At 42.7% G+C, this 22,015-nt stretch overlaps 1 protein-coding gene across 4 annotated transcripts in view; it reads right to left on the minus strand.

Annotated features, from left to right (window-relative positions):
* Positions 1-22,015, minus strand: part of LOC138259001 (inter-alpha-trypsin inhibitor heavy chain H4-like) — a 536,359-nt gene that overhangs the window by 361,204 nt on the left and 153,140 nt on the right. For all 4 annotated transcript variants that reach the window (XM_069206377.1, XM_069206375.1, XM_069206376.1 and 1 more), the window contains exon 10: positions 13,245-13,426. In XM_069206377.1, the coding sequence (XP_069062478.1) occupies positions 13,245-13,426 (182 nt within the window). The remainder of the gene's footprint in view (positions 1-13,244; positions 13,427-22,015) is intronic.

Raw genomic sequence — 22,015 nt, forward strand, 5'->3', positions numbered from 1 at the left:
TGCAGCCATGCAGCTCCACAGAACAGATACCTCATCCCGAATGCGCAACATATTCTTGACGCTGGACTTCACAACACAAGCCCTCATCAATGGAATCCTCTACAATGACAGGACCTTAGACCGCAGGTTAACTGCATCTCAGAATCTATGCATCACCTCGGCTGTGACATGCATCTTCGGCAAAGGCATTCACAATACTCTTTGTTCAGTGGGCCTAACTAGATATCTTTAGATGGCCTCTGCTCCATTGTGGTCAGCCTGAACTTTTGACTTTGTACCTCTTTGGCATGACCAGATATCCATAGTTGGCATTTTGTGCTTTTTGGCACTATTTTCACTAAAATCTTTACAATTGCACATCTTTGGTTCTACTGATTGGATTTTTGTTGTTTTGGTCTTATTTTATTTAATAAAAACTACTCTTTGTTTCTAACTTGGTGTGTGATTCTTTTGTGGTGGGTTTTCACTGTGTAACTGTTTGAAGTGTTGCTCAAATACTTTACAAATTGCCTCTAGGTTAACCCTGACTGCTCTGTGCCAAGCTATCAAAGGATTGAGTATAGGTTAATTTGAGGTTTGCTGGTGACTTCACTCTGACAAGGATAGTGGGTGCTGGTTCAGTAGGGTTTCACCCCCCTCAACCAGTAACCCAATTACTTACAGCAGCCATGCAAGGTGTGTGGCATAGTCTACAAGTGCTGGTTGAGGTGGATCTAAGCCTGTTAGGTCAGCAATACTACTGAAGTAAGGGGGGATTTTACTTATTGTAAGCGTGTTTTGCATGCCAATGCCCCTCTCAGTAGCCCAGGTTAATTTTGCCCTACCTCCACCCACTTTGCAGTAGATAATCCTAAATTTCCATCTACTTCCCTCAGCCACTCCCACATACCATCTAAAACAAGAAACTACCAGCCTCGGCTTTCTCAAAGCAGCTACACATGAGTAATAGAACATAATGTATAATTACATGTGCAAATGCTAAAAAGCAGATGCTAACACGGATGTTTGTTTTCTCCAAAAGAAAGGTATTTTACTAATTGAGAAAACCCTTCCTCTACATCTCTCAGCAGTTTTAGTGATGATCCTCCAATGACAGGAATAAAGTTCCATCAGTATCCAGAATGGCAAGGTGCCTTGACAAAGTATGTGAATATCAACACACTTGTATGTTTGGGGATGTTCATGGCATTTCCTCCCTGGAATGCCCATAATGCTACCCTGGAAAAAGATTAAGCCTCATATGTACATTGGTCCAATGTTATATTTGGGATATAGAAGGTCTCACCATTTGTGTAATGCAAATTTGAATTTGAACACATTTGTGCATCTATATTTGACAGGGTGGGACAGGGACAACACGTTGATGATAAGGGCAGGTAAGAGGGGCAGGGACAGCATAGTGGACCACAGAGTTCAAGTCAAAGGGGTAGGGGTAGGGATAATACAATGCCCACTATGGCAGGCAGAGAGGCAGAACAATGGAACATGGAGGTTAGGAGTGAAGAGTAGGGCTATCAAGCTCACCACTGAGGCCAGGCAGGAATGGCAGAGACAGCCAAAAGGAAAAACGAGGGTAGGAAAGAAGAGCGAGGAGCAGTGTCAGCACATGGATAACAGAGAGTAGACAGGTGGAGGAGTGGGCAATGAATGGACAATGGAGGTCCAGGGGCAGCAAGTTGACCATGGAGTGAAGGTGGGAGGGGCAGGGCAGCACAACAGATGATGGAGGGCAGGAGAGAGGGGCATAGGCAGCACATGGATAATGTTGGGCAGTTAAGAAGGAGCAGGGGCAGCAAGCTAACCATGAAGGACAGGCAGGAGTGTCGGGGAGCCTACAAAAATGAATGGCAGGGGGAGGTTAGGGGCAGCACAGAGACAACAGGCGGGACGGGGCATAGGCAGCAAACTGACCACAGAGGGCAGGAGGGAGCCAAAGGGCCAGAATAATGTACAACTGAGGGAGGATGGAGGGTGAAGGAACAGTACATTAGACCACAGAAGGCAGGAGGGAGGGGCAGGGGCAATATACAGACAATGTAAGACAAATGAGAGGGGCTGGTGCTGCAAAACTCTTGGCTACCCAGCACTGTGCAGAACATAGGCCATGTGCTGTGGGGGTTGGCACTTTCAGTGGGTTAGACATAGGGCAAACGCAAGGCTGCATATTGGTCAATCACTGCTTTGTACATGGCTGAAGGCTATCGGCAGTCAGTTTAGTGGCTAAATATGTTAAAAATCACCAGATATCCACTGATAAAAACAAAGGTTAAAGATAAATTATAGTTAGGTATGGTTAGACGTGACAGCCTTAGGATGGTCTTCCCCCCAACTTTTATGTCTCGCTCCCCCTCTTTTCGGACTTTGTTTTTTTCTGATATTAGGACTCTGGGCACTTGACCACCACTAATCAGTGCTAGATTGCTTGAGCTCTCTCCTTAAATTTGATAATATTGGCTTTACCCCAATTGGAATATATAATTTATTTATAAGTCCCTTGTAAAGTCCACTATCTGAGCCCAAGGCCTGTAGAACAAATGCTACTGCTGAGCCTGACACACTGATTGTGCCTTCCACTTAGGTAGCCCATTACCATGTCCCAGGCCTGCAAATGCAGTGCCTGTGTGCGCAATTGTACACTGTCATGCCGACCTGGCATAATGACCCTTTTGCCAGGCTTAAACCTTCCCTTTTTATATATATAAGTCACCCTTAAGTTAGACCCTGGAACATGCAGGGTGCAATGTAGTTAAAAGGTAGGGCATGTACTTTTAAGATTTACATGTCCTGGTATTGAAAAATTCTAATATTAGAGTTGTCAAGAATAGAGCCACCCTCTATTCCTTATTGTCTCTTCCTCTTCCCCCTCCTCGTTTTGTACCTCCCCGGCCTCGTTCTCTGTTTCTGCTTGATTGTGGCGTGGCCATTAGCATGAGTTGCATTTCCCCCTGAAAATCCAGTTTGTTGGAAGAAGCTTCATCAGCCGCTTAACTTAAATCAGAGCTCTCATCTAAGGAATTGGATTGTAGAGTTCCATCTTCTACTGAATTTATCTTATCCTTAACTCTAAGTGTGTTATATTTACGAGCAAAAGTATAAATCATGCCAAGTTCATAGTCCTTTTTGCCTCTATTAAATGTATGTGCCTTGCGCATTATATAAAACACAGTCCATCTTTAGTTTCAGTGACACCATGTATGTGCTGAAAATCGACGGCCATCTTTAAACATAAAGGATATAAATAAATATATACTAGAAAAACGTCAACATATTCACACATAATTATTGATGGTCAAATATCGTTCCCAACTACATAAATATTGGATATATATATATATATATATTGCTTGCAGGCATTTGTTTTAATATTGGCGAGGGGCACAATAGCTCCCCGTAGAAATACAGCTTTGAAAAAGAAAAACAGAAACAAAGGAAGGTTTTGTAAAAGCTAAAAGGCTGGCATCAAAGTCAGAACTGTTGGTTTGACCAATGCTTGTTTCTGTATATGGCGCTGCCTTGTACTCTCCCTTATGTATTGTACTGTATTTTAATATGCCATTTGCAATGTCTGTGAAGAGGGAGGCGCATTGTTGTGAGTCTGACCTTAGCAGCAATTATGACCAGCTGAGACAGAATACGATATATCAACTGTGATTTAAAGAACTCAGAGTTTGGTTCAGATCACAAGAGGTGTAGTTTGGTTTAGAGATGCATATAATATTCAAATGTCTAATCAATGTAAAGCCAGTGCATTTCCTAGTTCTGTACTCAAAAAAATAACATTTGAAAGCCAGTAACAAATCAGTTAGAAATGTAGAGGGACAAATTTAAATTTGGGAAATGTCCCTATACATGTAAACATTGGCAATGTGTTAGTCCTGTCTGCCTTAGGTAGAACTTCCTGCAAACGTTTTTCCTTCACCCTTCTAATTTGTTGAATTTATTTTTGTTGGCCTTAGGACTTGGTGCAGTTTAAGCTTGCAAGTCCCAAGTAAAGCAGTATACCATCTACCCAGGACCTTTAAATTAAATGCTACTAGGGGCACACACCAATTATTGTGCCTCCAACTTAAGTGGCCCCTTAAAGCATGTCTCCGTTCTGCCACTGCAGCCTGAATACAGTTTTAAACTGTCAATGTGACTTGGCAAAATAAACTCCTTACCAAGACTTAAACACGCCTTTCACTATAAATATGTCACCCCTAAAAGTAGGCCCTAGGTATCCCTTAAATTAGAGTGCATTGTTAATAAAAGGTTGGACATATACTTTTAAGTTTTACATGTCTTGGTAGTGAAAAACTCCTAAATTCATTTTTCGCTACGGTGTGGCCTACCCTCCCATGGAATAACATTGGGTTTCCTTAACATATGTAATAAATGCTAACGTTTCATTGGGAACCGCTAAACATTTCATGTTTCGTGTTTCAGAAATTGTAATTGAAAACTCTCTTTAATGGTAAAGTTGGGTTTTGAGTTACAATTTTGAAAATGCCACTTTAAGGAAGTTGGCATTTTCCTGCCCTACCTATATGGTGCCTGCAGCCTGTTCCTGGGACACATGGCTGAGTCTAGTTAGCAAATGGACTGTTTATTTCTTTCTGACAGCCAAACAATAGAGGGATTGGATGTGCCTGGATGGACCACTACTGGCAGGATGGGGCAGGGCTGGGCATAGCCCCATTTGCAACTGAATAGGCTGTGCCCTGTGTTCACACAAAGGTCTTGTCACAACTGCATTGTGCATGCAGCCAACGGGAAATCTCCAAAAACTTCTCCTACTTCAGAGAAAGCACCAAATATAAACATATGACCCTCAGACCCACTTTTCAGTTTATTTTCTGGACCTGCGGAAGGAATATCAGATGACTGCATGCTGTTGCGGCCTGCTGAGTACTCCGGAAAACGGCTTTGCTACACCTGGAAAGACTACTCTGCTGCCTCAATTCCATCTTGAACCCACCAAGGCCTGCCAGGACCCAGGATGAGAGGATGTGCCCAGGACTACCAGAGTGACTCCAAGAGCTAGTTGACTGGCCTTCTGATCAGAGCCTTGAGGAAAAAAAGCATCCAACCATCTTGAACCCACACCAGTACCCAGTGTGAGTGAGTCCTATCCCCCACCACCAAGAGGTGTTATCCAGTTCTAGGCCCTTGGTAGTGGTGTTAAAAGGCACCCAGATAGCCAAAATAAAAAACATGGTACTTTGAAAATGTTTTGCTAAAAACTTCTCTGAGAACCGAGAGGGGACCTGAACCAACCTGCTCATCTGTCTGTCCAAGGAACCCCCAGTCAGCTGACTTTGTAGCTACACCTGCTACGTACTTCTCCGCAAGAGAAAATCCTGTTCAGCAGTTCTTTGTGAAAGGGATACCTGGCCTCCAGCCTTCTCCCAGTGGAGATTTGTGACTTCCAAAAAAGAGACTAAGTCCAATTGCTGAAATCTTCATTGCAACTTCATCCAGAGGATCCCAGATGACAGTGTCTCCTCCATGGACACCGACTGCAGCCATGCCATGCTGGACTTCTACTGTCTCAGAAACCTTTTCTTCACATTTATTTTAAGTCTGAAGGTGAACACTGACCAGGCTCAATCCACTTTCTGTATCCAGCTCGTGCTCTACCATATTTTTCTTTTTTTGACCTCATATGGCTAGATGTCCGTAGTTGATGCTTTGATCTTTTAGATGCCAGTTTTTACATTAAACTTTAAAAATCCATTACTCCGGCTTGACTGATAGCATTTGTGTTTGTTTTCTTGTCAGAAAATGTATTAAAATGTACTCTATTTTTCTGAAATGGAGTGGATTTTCTTGTGTTCAATTTTCACTACATTACTGTTTTGTGTGCTGTGTACTTTATAAAATGCCTCTTAGTTAAGCCTAACTGCTTTTGTACCAAGCTATTGGAGGGTTAAGCACAGGTTACTTAGTATTTTTTGTGGTTCATTCTCATGGGGATTGTGGGTGTTGCTTGAGCAGGCTTAACACTCCACTCAACCAACAACCCAACTTCACACACAACACATGATGTTTTGAGTGTCCTGCAAAAACAGCTGGGTTACTCCCCAAATATTCACTGCAATGAGAATTCTAAAATGTTCAAAAACAAGAGAAGATTTTACTGATGAGAGCATTAACTAAACCATGTGTCTGGGATGCCTTTACCTGAGTGCCACATGTCTCTGCACAGCTATCATAGCTTTTGCACTGCTACTGTCTGCATTGTACCTGTTCTGACTCCATTAAAAATAAAATCAGGTTCTAAATATCATAGCGCCTGGATTTGGCAGTGCCTGCTAACAGTGAGAGCTGAGATTGGGCCTTTGTATTTCACTGCATATGTTCTAAAACACAATTGTCACCCAGAGATCGTCACCCCCCTCTAGCAGGGTGGTCTGCGCAACCTGTGCAAAGAAGCAAAGGAGGAGGTCCTAATGACCGTCCGATGACAGCATGTTCTGTGGTGAATCCTCACAATACATTAAATGGGCTCTCACACCATTTAATGGTAACACTTATGATTTCTGCCCGCCACTCGCATGTCCAAGAAACAGAGTCACACTTGTTCTCATGCCACCCTGAAAACTCCTCAGTGTTGCATTACTGGCCAATCCATTTCCTCCTTCTGCAAAGCACATCCTGTCTTCCAAACCTAGAATCATGTGCTTTCCATTCAGAGTGAGATTTTCAACATACAGCTCACCCTTCAGCTGCCTGAAAATGGGAAGTCTTAGTCCATACTGCTGGACTCCTTCCCCCCCAGCCCACCACTAGCAAAGGGTGAGTTAACAGAGCCTGAGCTCCTCCAATCTACCCTCACAGCACCATCACCTTCCACAGTCCACCCCTCGCTCCCCCAGCAGTGCGGGCCACGCTCACTGTGGGATCTCTGATACCCAACCCCTCCCCCGATTTAAATGCACTGCCTGTGTGTGTGATAGGTTCTTACAGTGCATACACGAGGCACCCACCTCTCACCTCTTGGTATTGGTTTTATCCTCCTTCGCCCTTTCCTATTCCTTTATATCTGTCTTCTCCTTGCCTGCCCATTTGCCATATATTTCTTATCCAAATTTGCCAGAAGTTAAACTTTTTAAAATAGAAAAGTCCTTCAACTGACCAACAAAATATCTCCTTATGTTTCTATAGATCCTCTGTGAAAGGTCAAATGGAGATATTAGGGCCAGATGTAGCAAAGCTTTAGCGAGTCGCAAACGGCGAAAATCGCAGTTTGCGAGTCGCTAAAGACACTTTGAGATGTAGAAATGCATTTTGCGAGTCGGCTTCGACTCGCAAAATGCATTTCCGAGTCGCAAATAGGAAGGGGTGTTCCCTTCCTATTTGCGAGTCGCAAAGGTATGCATGTTCATTTGCGACCGCGATTGCGGTTGCAAATGAAAGCGCAGTTACCATCCACTTGAAGTGGATGGTAACCCAGGCGCAAACGGGAAGGGGTCCCCATGGGACCCCTTCCCCTTTGTGTCTGGCACAAAAATTAATTTTTCAGAGCAGGCAGTGGTGCAATGGACCACTACCTGCCCTGAAAAATACCGAAACTAAAGGTTTCGTTTTTTTTTTCAAAGTGCAGTGTTATGATGTGGCTCGCGGCTACGATGTGCGATCGTTGCCGCGAGCCTAGAATGTTAGCGGTGATTCTTCCGCCCGGCAGTTGCTTGCTGACCGGGGAAGAAGACACCGCGTTAGAGGAGAGCTCCGTGAATAAAGCTTACCGCATTACTACGACGCTGTTTCCTGCCGTCATTACACTTTTGGCGACGAAGGTGTCAGCAAGCAGATTGCTTTCCTCTTAACGTGGATGCCGCAAACGTTGCATTGTGATCCGCTTTTGTTGTGGGATCAAAAACGCGGTATAACGAGTGGCGTTTTATGCCTTCCCAGCGATAGTTTAATCAACGAGAGTATTTATAAGTTGCAGTCCGGCTGGGATTTGGCGACACGACTGCATCGGCCTCGGTAATGTCAGCGCTGTTGATTTGCTGTCATGGCAACGTCGCGTTGACGTCATAGAAAACTGGTGGCGGCCATCTTAGAGAGTTGGGAATACTCTCTTTCAATTGCTTTGCGCATACGTCGAACTACTATGTGTTGTGGCGGCCATCTTAGACTGTTGGGAAAACTTCAATCAAAATAGATTTTGGCCACGACGAACTGCATGGACAAGTATCTTCTACGGTGATAGGCACACCTGTAACCTGCTGTTTGCTACATTGTGTTATTCTGGAAAATACCTGGAACATTGATTTGGGTGTTTTTTTTTTGAGTTTCTTTGGAACATACCGTCAAATTTGTGTTTTACAGAGACTGAGCACAGGTTCACACAATGGAAATGTCAACTGCTGCTGTGCACTCTCCACCTTTATTTTTGGTGCAATCTGGAAATCCGCCAATACTTTGGGAGGAGTGGATAGACATATTTGATAATTACCTTGAAGCCTTAGACGGGCTAGGATTCTCGTCAAGTAGGAAAAAAGCTATCTTACTTAGTTCCCTAGGCAATGAAGGTCAGCATGTCTTCAAGTACTTGCCTAAAGCTGTTGATCAGTCTGGTCAACCCATAGATGATGTATTTTTAGAAGCAAGGCGGAGACTAGAAATAAGGTTTGCCAAGACTGAGAATGTAGTCATGCAAAGATTTAAGTTTTACACACAACCTCAAAGGGATGGTGAATCTGTGGACGAGTTTGTCACTCGTTTAAGAGAGCTTTCACTCAAATGCAGATTTGGGGCGATGACAGAGGAGTTGATTCGGGACCAGCTCATAGTGCAGTGTAGGAGTAAGAAAATGCAGGAAAGATTGTGGGCAGCGAAGGATCCCAAGCTGAAGGATGCTATAGAAATTGCGAAGGTGGTTGAGGAGTCAGAGTTTTGTATGAAACAAATGGAGAGGAGAGAAGTTAAGGCTTCTGAAGAGGTATCTTCTGTTCAGGGTGATGTGGCTGTGACGAGTAAATCATCCTGGGAAAGACCTAGTGGATCTAAAAATGGGAGGTGCAACAAGTGTGGGAGCAGGTACCATACCTCTGAGTCCAAGAATTGCTTTGCCCTAGGGAAAGAGTGCCGAAGGTGCGGGCGCAAGGGGCATTTTGCGAGGGTATGTAGGGAAAAAGAGTATTCAAAGGGAAAGGTGGCCATGGTTGGTGATGTCTCAGGCGAAGTGACCGTTGGTGATAAATTCGGAAGGGTGTTGTGTGTTTCTGGGTTGGATGTAGCAGGGGTGAGAGCAGAAAGGATGCAGAGACCTAAGGCAGAATTTATGGTTAAGAATGTGTCTGTGGAGCTAATGGTGGATTCTGGCTCTTTATATACAATAGTTCCTAAGGATTTATTTTTCAAATTGTGGCCTTCAACAAGACTATTGCCAAAGGACATTAATCCTGGTGGGTATCAGGGCGAACAGATAGACATCGTAGGTTATATGCTCACTGAAATAGGGTTCAAGGGGAGAAAGATCTTAGGCAAAGTGTATGTGGCAGAATAAGGTCCGCCTATTTTAGGTTGGCAACACCAGTAAGATCTTCGCATAGTCATCAATCCGTGTGCCCCTAGTCAGGTAGCTGCAATCGAAGATGTTTCCCTTGCTAGTATACTGAATGGGGCTAAAGGGGTATTCAGAGAGGAGATGGGAGAGTTGAGAGATTATGTTCACGAGATTAGGTTGAAGCCCGGTGCTGTTCCTGTGCAGCACAAGGTTAGAAAGGTTCCAATCTCGGTGAGAGAGGGGGTAAAGGAACTCTTGAATGAAATGTTAGATAGTGGGGTGATTGAACCAGTGGAGGCCTCAGCATGGTTGTCACCTGTAGTAATTTCTAAGAAGAGAGATGGGAAGTTGAGGTTCTGTGTGGATTTGAGAGGGTTAAATCAGATGATTGTTACAGACAATTTTCCCTTGCCAAACATTAATGAATTGGTCCTACTGATGAAGGGTGCTAAGTACTTTTCAAAACTGGACTTGAAGCACGCATACCATCAGATTAGACTTCATCCTGATTCGAAGGGCCTCACTGCTTTCATCACCATGGAGGGCACATTTCAGTTCACACGAATGCCGTTCGGTCTGGCGTCTGCCGCCAGTGTGTTCCAGAGGATGATGAACCAAATTTTCAAGGGGTTGGACAATATCTTGTTTTTCCAAGATGACATTCTAGTGTTTGGTGAAACTATTGAGAACCATAATATAACTTTGAAGATGTTATTGGACAGATTATTGCAATCTGGTTTGACTTTGCGCCGTGAGAAGTGTCAATTCTTGATGACAGAGGTGGAGTATCTTGGACACTCACTGTCGCAAGAAGGTGTAAAACCAAAAAAAGATCTGTTGGAGGCAATTAGGTCGGCTCCAGCACCCAAAGACAAGGATCAATTACGATCTTTTTTGGGATTGATTGAGTACTATTCCAAATTTGTAAAGAACTTTGCTAGCAAGACAGAATGCTTAAAAGTACTTTTGCGCAAAGGGGCTAGTTTTCTCTGGGGAGGAGAGCAATACCAATGTTTTCAGTTGATTAAGGATGATGTATGCAACGCTGGCATTCTAGTGCCTTTTGACACAAAGAGAAGAACAATAATCACGGTGGATGCGAGTGCTGTGGGCATTGGGGCCGTCTTATCTCAAATGCATGGGTCGGTGGAGAAGACGGTTGCCTTTGCTTCTCGGACTTTGTCTTCTGCTGAGAGACATTACGCTGTCATTGAGCGTGAAACTCTGGCTGCGGTGTGGGGTGTGGAATATTTTCGCACATATATATGGGGTAGTACCATCACATTGCGTTCTGATCATAAACCATTGCTGAAGATATTGTCACCAGGTGGGACTGGTAAAGGGTCAGCGAGATTGGCTAGGTTGGCGTCCCGTTTGCAAGAATTTAATTACGAGATTGAGTACATTCCAGGTTGGAAGAATGTGCAAGCGGACTGTCTTTCTCGTCTGGCTCTTGAGTGGCAGACAGTGGATGGTGACAATGTATTGGAGCATGAACAAGAGGGAGTTGTTGCGTCAGTGGGTGAGGTTATGCATTGGTGTAAAGGAGCAGTGAAGGAAATTGACTGGGATTTGGCTATGAAAGCAGATGATGTCTTGTTGCGGGTCGTAGATTTAATAAGGAAAGGCAGGAGGAGAGACAGTACTCTCCCGGTATCTGTACGGCCTTTCAATAAGGTTGTGGATGAGCTTTCTGAAGTTGATGGAAGAATGATCCTGCGGGGTGAAAGAGTTGTTCCGCCTATGGGGGTGCGCAAGCGCTTGTTTGATATTGCACATGAGGGTCATCTTGGTCAAACGATTACCAAGAGAAGGTTGAAAATGGAATTTTGGTGGCCTGGTATGGACGATGATGTGGTGAGATGGGTAGAAAGATGTTCTGAGTGCATTCAGAGTGAGAAACGGTTGAGAGTGGGAGAGCAGTCAGTTAGTGGAAATATAACTGATCCTGGCAAACCTTGGCATAGTGTTTGTTTGGACTTTATTGGACCTTTGTCTGGCATTGGCAGAGGAAGGAATTTTGCCTTGGTTATGGTGGATGTGTACTCCAAATGGCTTATTGTCAAGTTTATGGGAGAGGTTACGACATCTGCTACCATAAGTGTACTGAGAGAAATTTTCTCTGAGGAGGGTTTTCCGTCAGTGTTGATTACTGATAATGGCACACAATTAACGTCTGTGGAGATGAAAGGGTTTTTAAACTCGTGTGGCATAAGGCATGCCCGTACAGCGTTATACAATCCTCGTGCTAATGGTATTGTGGAACGAGCTAATCGCATGATTAAGAGTGGTCTGCAATTGGCTGTGGTAAATGGTTTGGATGCTGGTTCGGTGATCTCAGAATTGGTGTGGGGATATCGAACTACAGAAAATACAACGTCGTGCAGAGTACCGTTTGTTGATATGAGGGGTAGGAAATCTGTCAGTAAACTCAGACCTGCATGGATGGAGAGATTGTTGGGTGGTGGTGGCGCATTCAATGGAGACTCAGCCAATGAGACAGGGGATGATAATGAGAGAATTAAACCAGGTGATTGGGTAAAAATAAAATCTGGTAGAGTGAGACAGGGGTTTAGCAAGTTCTTAGGTCCGTTTAGAGTTCTTCAGGTTCACAGGTGGCATGTTTTGCTTGATAATGGTCAACGTTGGAATTTCAGGCGTGTCGCAAAATTTTCCTCTGCGTTGGAGGGTGGATGTGCAAGGAGGGGTGATGATTGTAGTGGTTATATGTTGATGAAAGATGAAGATCTGAACGGTTCTAGTGGTGGCGAGAGGAAACAGTTTGATGGTGGAAATGGCGATGCTGCGGTTGGCAGGAGTGAAGTGATTATTGACGCTCCTGTTACCTGCTCAGATTCCATGGGAGCTTCTACTTGTGTTCCAAGTGTGGTGTCGCCTAGAACTGTGGGGTTTCCCAGGACTACTAGATGTAGGAGACCTCCAGAGTTCTTGAATGACTATGTTACTTAAAGCCTATTGCTAGGGTAATTACTTTGTGTATAGATTTTTCTTTGTTTTTAACTTGTTATCTATTATTTTGTTATAGTTTTTCCAGTTGTTATTTGTGGTTCCTTTTGTGGGTGTCAACGATGGGGGATGTGTTATGATGTGGCTCGCGGCTACGATGTGCGATCGTTGCCGCGAGCCTAGAATGTTAGCGGTGATTCTTCCGCCCGGCAGTTGCTTGCTGACCGGGGAAGAAGACACCGCGTTAGAGGAGAGCTCCGTGAATAAAGCTTACCGCATTACTACGACGCTGTTTCCTGCCGTCATTACATGCAGCTCATTTTCCTTTAAGGAAAACGGGCTGCACTTTGAAAAAAAAAAACTGCTTTATTTAAAAGCAGTCACGGACATGGTGGTCTGCTGTTCCCAGCAGGCCACCATTCCCGTGAGTGCCCTGAATTGCTATGGGGTCGCAAATTGCGACCCACCTCATTAATATTAATGAGGTGGGTCTTTGCGACCCCATAGCGACTCGCAGAAGGTGTCTGAGACACCTTTCTGCATTCCAAATTGCGAGTTGCAATTTGCGAGTCGCTGGGACTCGCAAATTGCAACTCGCAATTTGGAACCTACCTACATCTGGCCCATGGTTCGTTTGCAAACTTCTAATTATTCTTTGTCCATTGCGATTTACCTGTCTATTCATTTATCTTACACTTATCCTTTCTGGTACATAAAACTGCAAACAACTAAATGCACATAAACTCATAAACTAATGATTGAAATCAAATGTCATAGATACCTGAAGCTGTAAAGCAGAATCTGAATCCTCATAGATGCGGCGAGCAAGACCTCCGTTCTCCAGTGCCATCTTCTCCAGGAACTTGTAGTCCACATCGAAGCCAAACCCAAGGCAATACAATGCATACATCTTGTTTATGCTGGTCTGTACATTAACTTGAATTTTCTCAAGGTTTGTTTCTCCTGTTTTAACCCGAAAACAGATTATTTAAATCGTATGCTTTCATTATATATGTCTGTCCGCACTGTCATGTTCTTCTGGTTGCATTGAACATGCTAGCGAAGTACAATGTCATTGCAGATAAAAGTAACACTTTTAGTCCCATTTACTCCTCACTGTCATCTGGGCAGTAACTGTACCGAAGATCATCAGCTCGTTATTCACTCCTGCATAATTCCAAACATTTTGGTAATTACAAGAAATGCTGAAGTAATACCCAGAGGTGAACCGGTCATATCAGAATATTCAAATGTTGAAAGCTCCATAGAAGGCAATGTAGTAGCTCCAGGCGTTTAATGTCTGCTATAATCGTGGAGCTTCAACATTCCAAGTCATTTTCTCCCTTTCTAATTTTGAACATTACACCCTTTGTAGGTGTAATGTTCTATTAGCCTTATAGCCCTTCTGTTACTGGCCATAAGGTTGTTAAAGGCCTGTAGCTCGGGCCTATAATACGGGTTCAGGGCCTTTAACAACATATATTGCCCTCAGCAGTGGACTATGAGGCTATAGTAACTATCTGGCATGCCTCTAACAACTTTTTAACTGCTGGAAAAATATTTCAGAAATCATTCCTTGTGCTAGTATGACTGCCATTGTTTGACAATCTTCCACTCAGGTTTACAATATGAATTACCAGCTATAGCTTTGCTGCCATTTTGAATTAATACCTACGTAAGTATTTATGAACAATAAATTGATCTGCAAGGCTCTAACCCGAGCTTCTGAAACCTAAAAACACAAGCTTTTTTCGATGTAATTTCATATTTTCAGACGGACTGCTTCCCAGGCATTTGAACGGAATTATTTAATGTTCCTCAGTGGAGAATAAGCATATCTACAACTCTCCACAACACAAAGTTTGGTGAAGAAAGTACAAAGCAATGGGTCTTCTATTTCACTGTACATCTCACAATGCATCAACGTCAGCGTCAACTGCACCACAATACCTTAAAATGAGAATCCATCATCAACTGCATCACCATACTTTAAAATGAGAACTGTTAGAAATGGGGTTTTTGGTTGGCAGTCAGGTTACCCTCTGTCCAAGCAAAAGCCCTCACTCTAGTCAGGGTAAGTCACACACTATCCAAAATTATCCTGTGCCCACCCTCTGGTAGCTTGGCACGAGCAGTCAGGCTTAACTTAGAAGGCAATGTGTAAAGTATTTGTGCAATAAATCATACAATACCACCATACAGCACCACAAAAATATACCACACAGTGTTTAGAAAAATATATAATATTTATCAGGATAATTGTAGGTCAAAAAGAATAAAGTTGCAATGGAAAATTGTAGAAATATCACAGGGAAGTGATAAAGTGTTTTAAGTCTTTAGAATGTAACAAAAGTCTCTTTCAAGCACAAGTACCTGGTTAAGAGTGGAAAAATCTCCTCAGAGGGCCACAAGAGAAGAGGTGCGTGGAAAAAGGGTGTGTGCGTCGATTTCTCCCCAGCACACACGGACTTGCGTCGTTATTTTCCACGCGGGGAAGTCGGGCGTCGTTTTCCGGCGCGTGGACAGTCTCTTTCTGTGGATCGCGGGGATTACCAGATGTCCCGGGTCTGTGCGTGGATTCTCCTGCTTGTTCTCAGGCTGCGCGTCGATCTGCGGGGCTGCGCGTCGAATTTACGAACTCACGGCAGGCGTCGCGTCGATTTCTCCTCTAGACTTCAATCTGCGGGGCTGCACGTTGAAATTACGATCTCACGGCAGGCGTCGCGTCGATTTCTCCTCTAGAGGTCGGGCGGCGTTGTCCTTGCGAGGCCGTGCGTCGGATCTTCGATCGTCCCAAGAGCGTTGCGTCGATCAGTGTCGGTGTGCGGCGTTTTTCTCGCCGCGAAACAAGCTGTGCGTCGAAATTTTCGGCGCACGGAGCGTCCAAGTAAAAGAGAGAAGTCTTTTTGGTCCTGAGACTTCAGGGAACAGGAGGCAAGCTCTATCCAAGCCCTTGGAGAGCACTTTCACAGCCAGACAAGAGTTCAGCAAGGCAGCAGGGCAACAGAAAGGCAGCAGTCCTTTGTAGAAAGCAGACAGGTGAGTCCTTTGAGCAGCCAGGCAGTTCTTCTTGGCAGGATGTAGTTTCTGGTTCAGGTTTCTTCTCCAGCAAGTGTCTGATGAGGTAGGGCAGAGGCCCTGTTTTATACCCAAATGTGCCTTTGAAGTGGGGGAGACTTCAAAGAGTGGCTAAGAAGTGCACCAGGTCCCCTTTCAGTTTAATCCTGTCTGCCAGGGTCCCAGTAGGGGGTGTGGCAGTCCTTTGTGTGAGAGCAGGCCCTCCACCCTCCCAGCCCAGGAAGACCCATTCAAAATGCAGATGTATGCAAGTGAGGCTGAGTACCCTGTGTTTGGGGTGTGTCTGAGTGAATGCACAAGGAGCTGTCAACCAAGCCCAGCCAGACGTGGATTGTAAGGCACAGAAGGATGTAAGTGCAAAGAAATGCTCACTTTCTAAAAGTGGCATTTCTAGAATAGTAATATTAAATCCGACTTCACCAGTCAGTAGGACTTTGTATTACCATTCTGGCCATACTAAATATGACCTCCCTGCTCCTTTCAGATCAGCAGCTGCCACTTCAACGGTGTATGAGGGCAGCCCTAATGTTAGCCTATGAAGGGAGCAGGCCTCACAGTAGTGTGAAAACGAATTTAGGAGTTTTACACTACCAGGACATATAACTACACAGGTACATGTCCTGCCTTTTACCTACACAGCACCCTGCCCTAGGGGTTACCTAGGGCACACCTTAATGGTGACTTATATGTAGAAAAAGGGGAGTTCTAGGCTTGGCAAGTACTTTTAAATGCCAAGTCGAGGTGGCAGTGAAACTGCACACACAGGCCTTGCAATGGCAGGCCTGAGACAAGGAAAAGGGGCTACTTAAGTGGGTGGCACAACCAGTGCTGCAGGCCCACTAGTAGCATTTAATTTACCAACCCTATGCACATACAGTGCACCTTACTAGGGACTTATAAGTAAATTAATAGTCCAATCAGGTATGATTCAAGGTTACCATGTTTTAAGGGAGAGAGCATATGCACTTTAGCACTGGTTAGCAGTGGTAAAGTGCGCAGAGTCTATAAACCAGCAAAAACAGTGTCCAAAAAATGGAGAGAGGCAGGCAAAAAGTTAGGGGTAACTACCCTAAGGCTGTCAGGTCTAACAAGAACCCATTGCACTTCTTTGAGCAATCACACCTTCCCTTTGATACTTATTTGAGGCATGCGTTAGGGAATGTGCGAGAAGGGTTTGTGGGTGAGATTGACTCTAGCTAAGCAACTTCTAGTTACATTAGTAAGATATGAAGGCCATGCATGAGGAGGGAAGGATGCTTACATAAAAAGGATCCATGGGTCAGATGTACAAAGCCCTTTTGCATTTCTTAACTGTCCAAATCGGTATTTCGAGCAGTTAAGAAATACAAAATGGTCTTTTCTTATGTACAAAGGCCTTTAAGAAATCACAAAGTGCGATTACTACACAGTAGAAATCGCAATTTGTGATTCCCAGAATAGGAAATCGCAAATATGAATTTTTAATATGCGATTTCTATTCTAATATACAAAGCATTTCCTAAATGTGACTTGTGCATTTGGGAGATGCAATTACCACTGAATTGAAGATGTCGGTAACCAGGTGCAATTTTAAAAAAGCACCCAAAGGTGCTTTTTAAAAAAATTGCAATAGAGCACACACAGGCCTATGTGTGCTCTACAGGTGCACCCCTATTTTTGGGGTGCACCAAGGGGGGCCTTTTGACCTTTTCCATCCCTGGTTTTGCATTCCTTAAATGGCGATTTCTTAATAAGAAATCACTATTTAGGAAATGCAAAATTGGCCCATTGACTAAAATGCAAATGGATTTCTTAATAGCGATTTCCTAATAACGATTCCTACTTGGTAGGAATTGCTATCAGGAAATCGGTATCTTTGTACATAGCATTTTGCACTTCTAAAATAGCGAGTTCACCAGACCCTCTAACTTTCCAGAAGCATTGGCCTGACAAGGCCTAACCTTTCCTCATCCTTATCAGCTATACTGAGGCACTGGATTAAATGAGCACTGACTCCTTCCAAGTACCACCGCCCTTCACTAAACATCTGACTGGTTGTGTTCATCCTTATCGGACTTTCAGAAGCTCTTGTAAGACATGTATTGACTTAGCATTTACCTCTCTGAAAAATTACCATGCTATTTGATAAACTATCACGGCACATCTCCATATATTACCAAGCAAAACCAAACGTTCTAAAACATCAAATATGTGTGTTACTAACTGCATCCCATCCATCTTGGACTTCGGGAATCTGATTGATTTATCACAGGTGCCCCCACAAAGGGTCTAAAGTCCTAGATGAGTAACTCCACCATGAACCTTCTTCATACATGCATTAAAGATCCTTAAGGAGGTAGATTGTGCCTCATCTGTACCGGCTTTTGAGAAATGTGCACCTTCGGTGTAAATGACAATTCCTTCGCCTGTCTGGCGATGCACCAGTCTATGAAAAACTCCAAAATATGTCTGAGACACAAACTGACCGACAACTTACAACAATTGTATTATTATTACTAATAGTATAGTTTTTATACTACTACTACTACTACTACTATTACGATTGCTACTACTTTCACTACCCCTGAATATTATTAATAATAATAACAGCACAAGCAATGGTAATAGTGGAATAACAACAACTATAATAATAATTAGTATTATTGTTAGTATTATTATTATTATTATTAGTAGTAATAGTAGTACTATTAATAGTAATAGCAGTATAACAACTAACACAATAATAGTAATATGATTAATAATAACATAATTACTGATAATAGTAATTATACCACTAATCATTATTATCATAAATATTATCACAACACTTTTATAACTAATACAACGAATATTACTAATACTACTGATAATAATATTAATTATAATAATAATAATAATAGATAGTGTTATTATTATTGTTAGCATTCATTATTATTATTATTATTATTATTATTATTATTATTGTTGTTATTATTATTATTATTTTTATTATTATTTTTATTATTTTTGGTGGGTGTTGTATTTAAGATTATTAGTGCATGTGGCACACTGCCCCAGCTAAACGAATCGTTCCGACGTCCCCTGACACAAATATGGCTCTGCCAACTCGTCTACATGCCATCTGTGTAGCTGACCTGAATGTGATGTGGCCAGAGGAGATCCTAGCATGCAGATGATTCTGGCTGGGACCTGCCGGCCTTTCAAAGGCACGAATCAGACATTCAACTGACTTCAGCAGACACTGGTGGACTTTCAAATGAGAGGTCAACGGTGCTGCAGCAAGCGTCTCTTTCTCCATCCATTATAGCCTTTGTGCATCACCGTTTGTACCTTCCCAATATGTATCCCAGGGAGCACCTGAAAGCCTGTAGGGTGTGCCAGCAAATTGTATGCATAGGGCAATCTGATGCTGTTAAAAATTATGTCTTTTGATGTATACAGTTCAGTGCTGCATTGAAATAATGCACATAACATACACAACGCAACAAAACAATAGACAATTTAATTTAATATAATTGAATGTATTTTGTATCTTTGCATAGCATGGTAGGTGCATATTAGAAAAGTGTTACTCATTTGGAAGGGTACCTCAAAGGACTACTTGTACCTAAAACAGGCCTCGAATAGGATGGTTTTGGAAAATGTATATACCCATGGCAACCACTCTCTGGATAATAACAGATATTATACAGAATCATATTATTTTTTAAAGAAGAATATTAGTCAGAATCATAGGTTTGTCAGTTTTTGCTGACAGATTTTTCACACAATAAATGTCGGCAGCTCAAACGCGTTGCCATTTACCAGGTGAGAAACGCCTGGTCGATACACACGCCGATTTCGGTGCGATAACTACTAGAATTTACATGTAATACTCTATTTTCAGCGGAGAACTCATGATTGCTATTATTTATAGCATCCTATATATAACAAACCCCAGGGTATTGCTATTTACGAGATGTCGTAACTCACATCCCAATAAGGAAGGACTTCAATTCAATTCATAAAGCTTTATTCGGCACATATAAATGACCATGAAAGCATAAACAAAGAAGAAAAAAAAAGACAACAGTACATATTTACAAAGACATTACAATTAAAACTTACAGTTATTAATTATAGTTAATGGCTCATTGAGTAATACATATGGTCATTCATAAATATATAAAATGAATAGTAAAATACATTAAAAACTCATGCTTTTCCTGGAATTGATGCACTGATTTAAAAAGGTGGCAGTATAAAAACAAATATCTGCCGATTGCAGATTAAAAATTAAAGCCATGGCATGTTTAACTGTACGTGTTCCGTATTTAACAAACAGAGGTTTCAAAAATACTATACGAAAACATGTATACAGTTTACAGAACAGCAGAAGGTGCACAGTGCTCTGTGTAGATACATTATCGCACCTACATGGCCCAATCGGGTATTTCTTAATGTTTGGATGGGCTACTAAACAATGTGCCATCCCAAATCTTAGTCTGGTTAGCACAAATTTATGTGAATTCCTAGTCACCATAGTTAGGTAAAATGGAAAACCCTCCATTAGATAGTATCTATTATAAAAAATGACGGAGGACAATGATCCGGCTATGGTTGCTCGTTTCCTTTCTGCATAAGTTAGAAATATACTTTTCATTTCTGATTTGGAGATCGTGGTTGCTGCACTAGGATTATTTAGAATATTCAGATTAAAAATGTCTGAAAAACAGACAACAACATATTTAACCCAGGGAATATCTCGATATTTATCCAAACGTAAGCAATCCTCAACAATAGTTCTGTTAAGTAGCTTCTCATCGCCAAGCCAAAAAGACCGCCAGATCATCAATGGTCTAAGTGATATCAGATCAGTTAAATAATTAATGGCTAATTCGCGATGGCTTAATTCAGTGGAGGCAGAGATGGGCAAAAACAGGAGCTTTTTTAAAAACATATTTTCCTCCAACTGTAAATTGTAGGTACAGCTATAACCCCATACTCCTGCCCCATACAGAGCAATAGTCACACATCTAGCTTGGTAAATCTTGAGCATATCCCTGGTTCGACGGTCCCCAACTTTTGCAGCAAATCTATAAATACCATAAGCATTTTTAGCCATTTTATTCCGGATGTTATTAAATTCATTGTTCCATTTCCTGTCGTTAGAGAAGGTAATACCTAGGTAACAAAATTTATCCACCTGTTGCACCTTTTCGCCGTCTATAAAAAAGGCATTTAACGTTTTGGCTTTAGCTCCGCAGGTCATGGTATGCGTTTTTCCCTTATTAATTACTAGTTTTCTATCTTTAATAAAGGAGGAAAAACTATCCATTAGTCGTTGTAATCCGACAGGTGTTCGAGAGAGTAAAACAGCGTCGTCGGCATATAGTAACACCGGCACCGGAACACCGTTGATCTGAGGAGCATCAGCATTAACCTTTTTTAAAATATCATCAATTCCATTAATAAATAAAATAAATAAAAGAGGTGCCAAAACACAACCCTGTCTAATTCCTCGTGTAACACAGATTTTTGGAGTACATTCTCCTCTGGTTCCAAAACGTACATTGGTTTTCAATTTCTTGTATAACCTAGCGAGGACAAAGATTATGCCTTCTGGGGCTCCTAAATTTAACAGAGTTGGCCATAAAATGGAATGATCTACCATATCGAATGCGCTGCTCAGGTCAGCAAAGCAAAGATACAGGGAACCGGGTTTCGCTTCAGTATACTTCCCGATCAGTAGATCAAGATTGATGCACTGGTCGAGCGTACCTCGTCCCTTCCTAAAACCATACTGTCTGTCAGCCAGTATGCTATCCTGCTCAGCCCATTCGTCTAATCTTACTAACATCACTCTACTCATAACCTTGACTGAGGAGTCAAGGAGAGAGATCGGGCGGTAATTCTTAGCGTCAGATCTACTTCCCTTTTTATGAATTGGCACAATGATTGATTCACCCCAAGTTACAGGGGCCTCAGCACACACGGCAACCTTAAAAACGATGGTTAAAAGGGGGCCCCAGACATCTGGCGCAGCTTTATAAACGTCTATAGGTACCCCGTCCGGGCCCTGAGCTTTCCCTCCTTTGCTAGCCCGTATACCATATTTGACCTCACTAACGGATATATCCAAAGGCAGAGTAGGCCACTTATTGGGACTGGGATCATTGACTTTATCAGAGTCAAAAATGCTGGAGAAATGTGCAATCCAACCCTCGCTAGAAACATTAGAAGTCAACTGTGGTGTTTTTTCATCCCTTAGAAAAGGCGAGTTGACCGTGGCCCAGAATAATGTACAATTTGATAATTCAGCAGCTTGGTTGAGGGAATCCCAAGCCTGTTGCTGCAGTTCACCCTTCCTCTGTATGAGCGCACATTTATATTCCATTCTTAATTTATTTACCAATTTTTTGTCCCTGGGCCTCGCTGCTAAGGCCTGCTTGAGGCCAGTTAGTGCGGAAGTGCAAAGGTGATTAAACCATCTCGGTCCGTTCCTATTTTGCCTAC

The sequence above is a fragment of the Pleurodeles waltl genome, chromosome 9 (assembly GCF_031143425.1).
Source record: "Pleurodeles waltl isolate 20211129_DDA chromosome 9, aPleWal1.hap1.20221129, whole genome shotgun sequence".
Lineage (NCBI taxonomy): Eukaryota > Metazoa > Chordata > Amphibia > Caudata > Salamandridae > Pleurodeles > Pleurodeles waltl.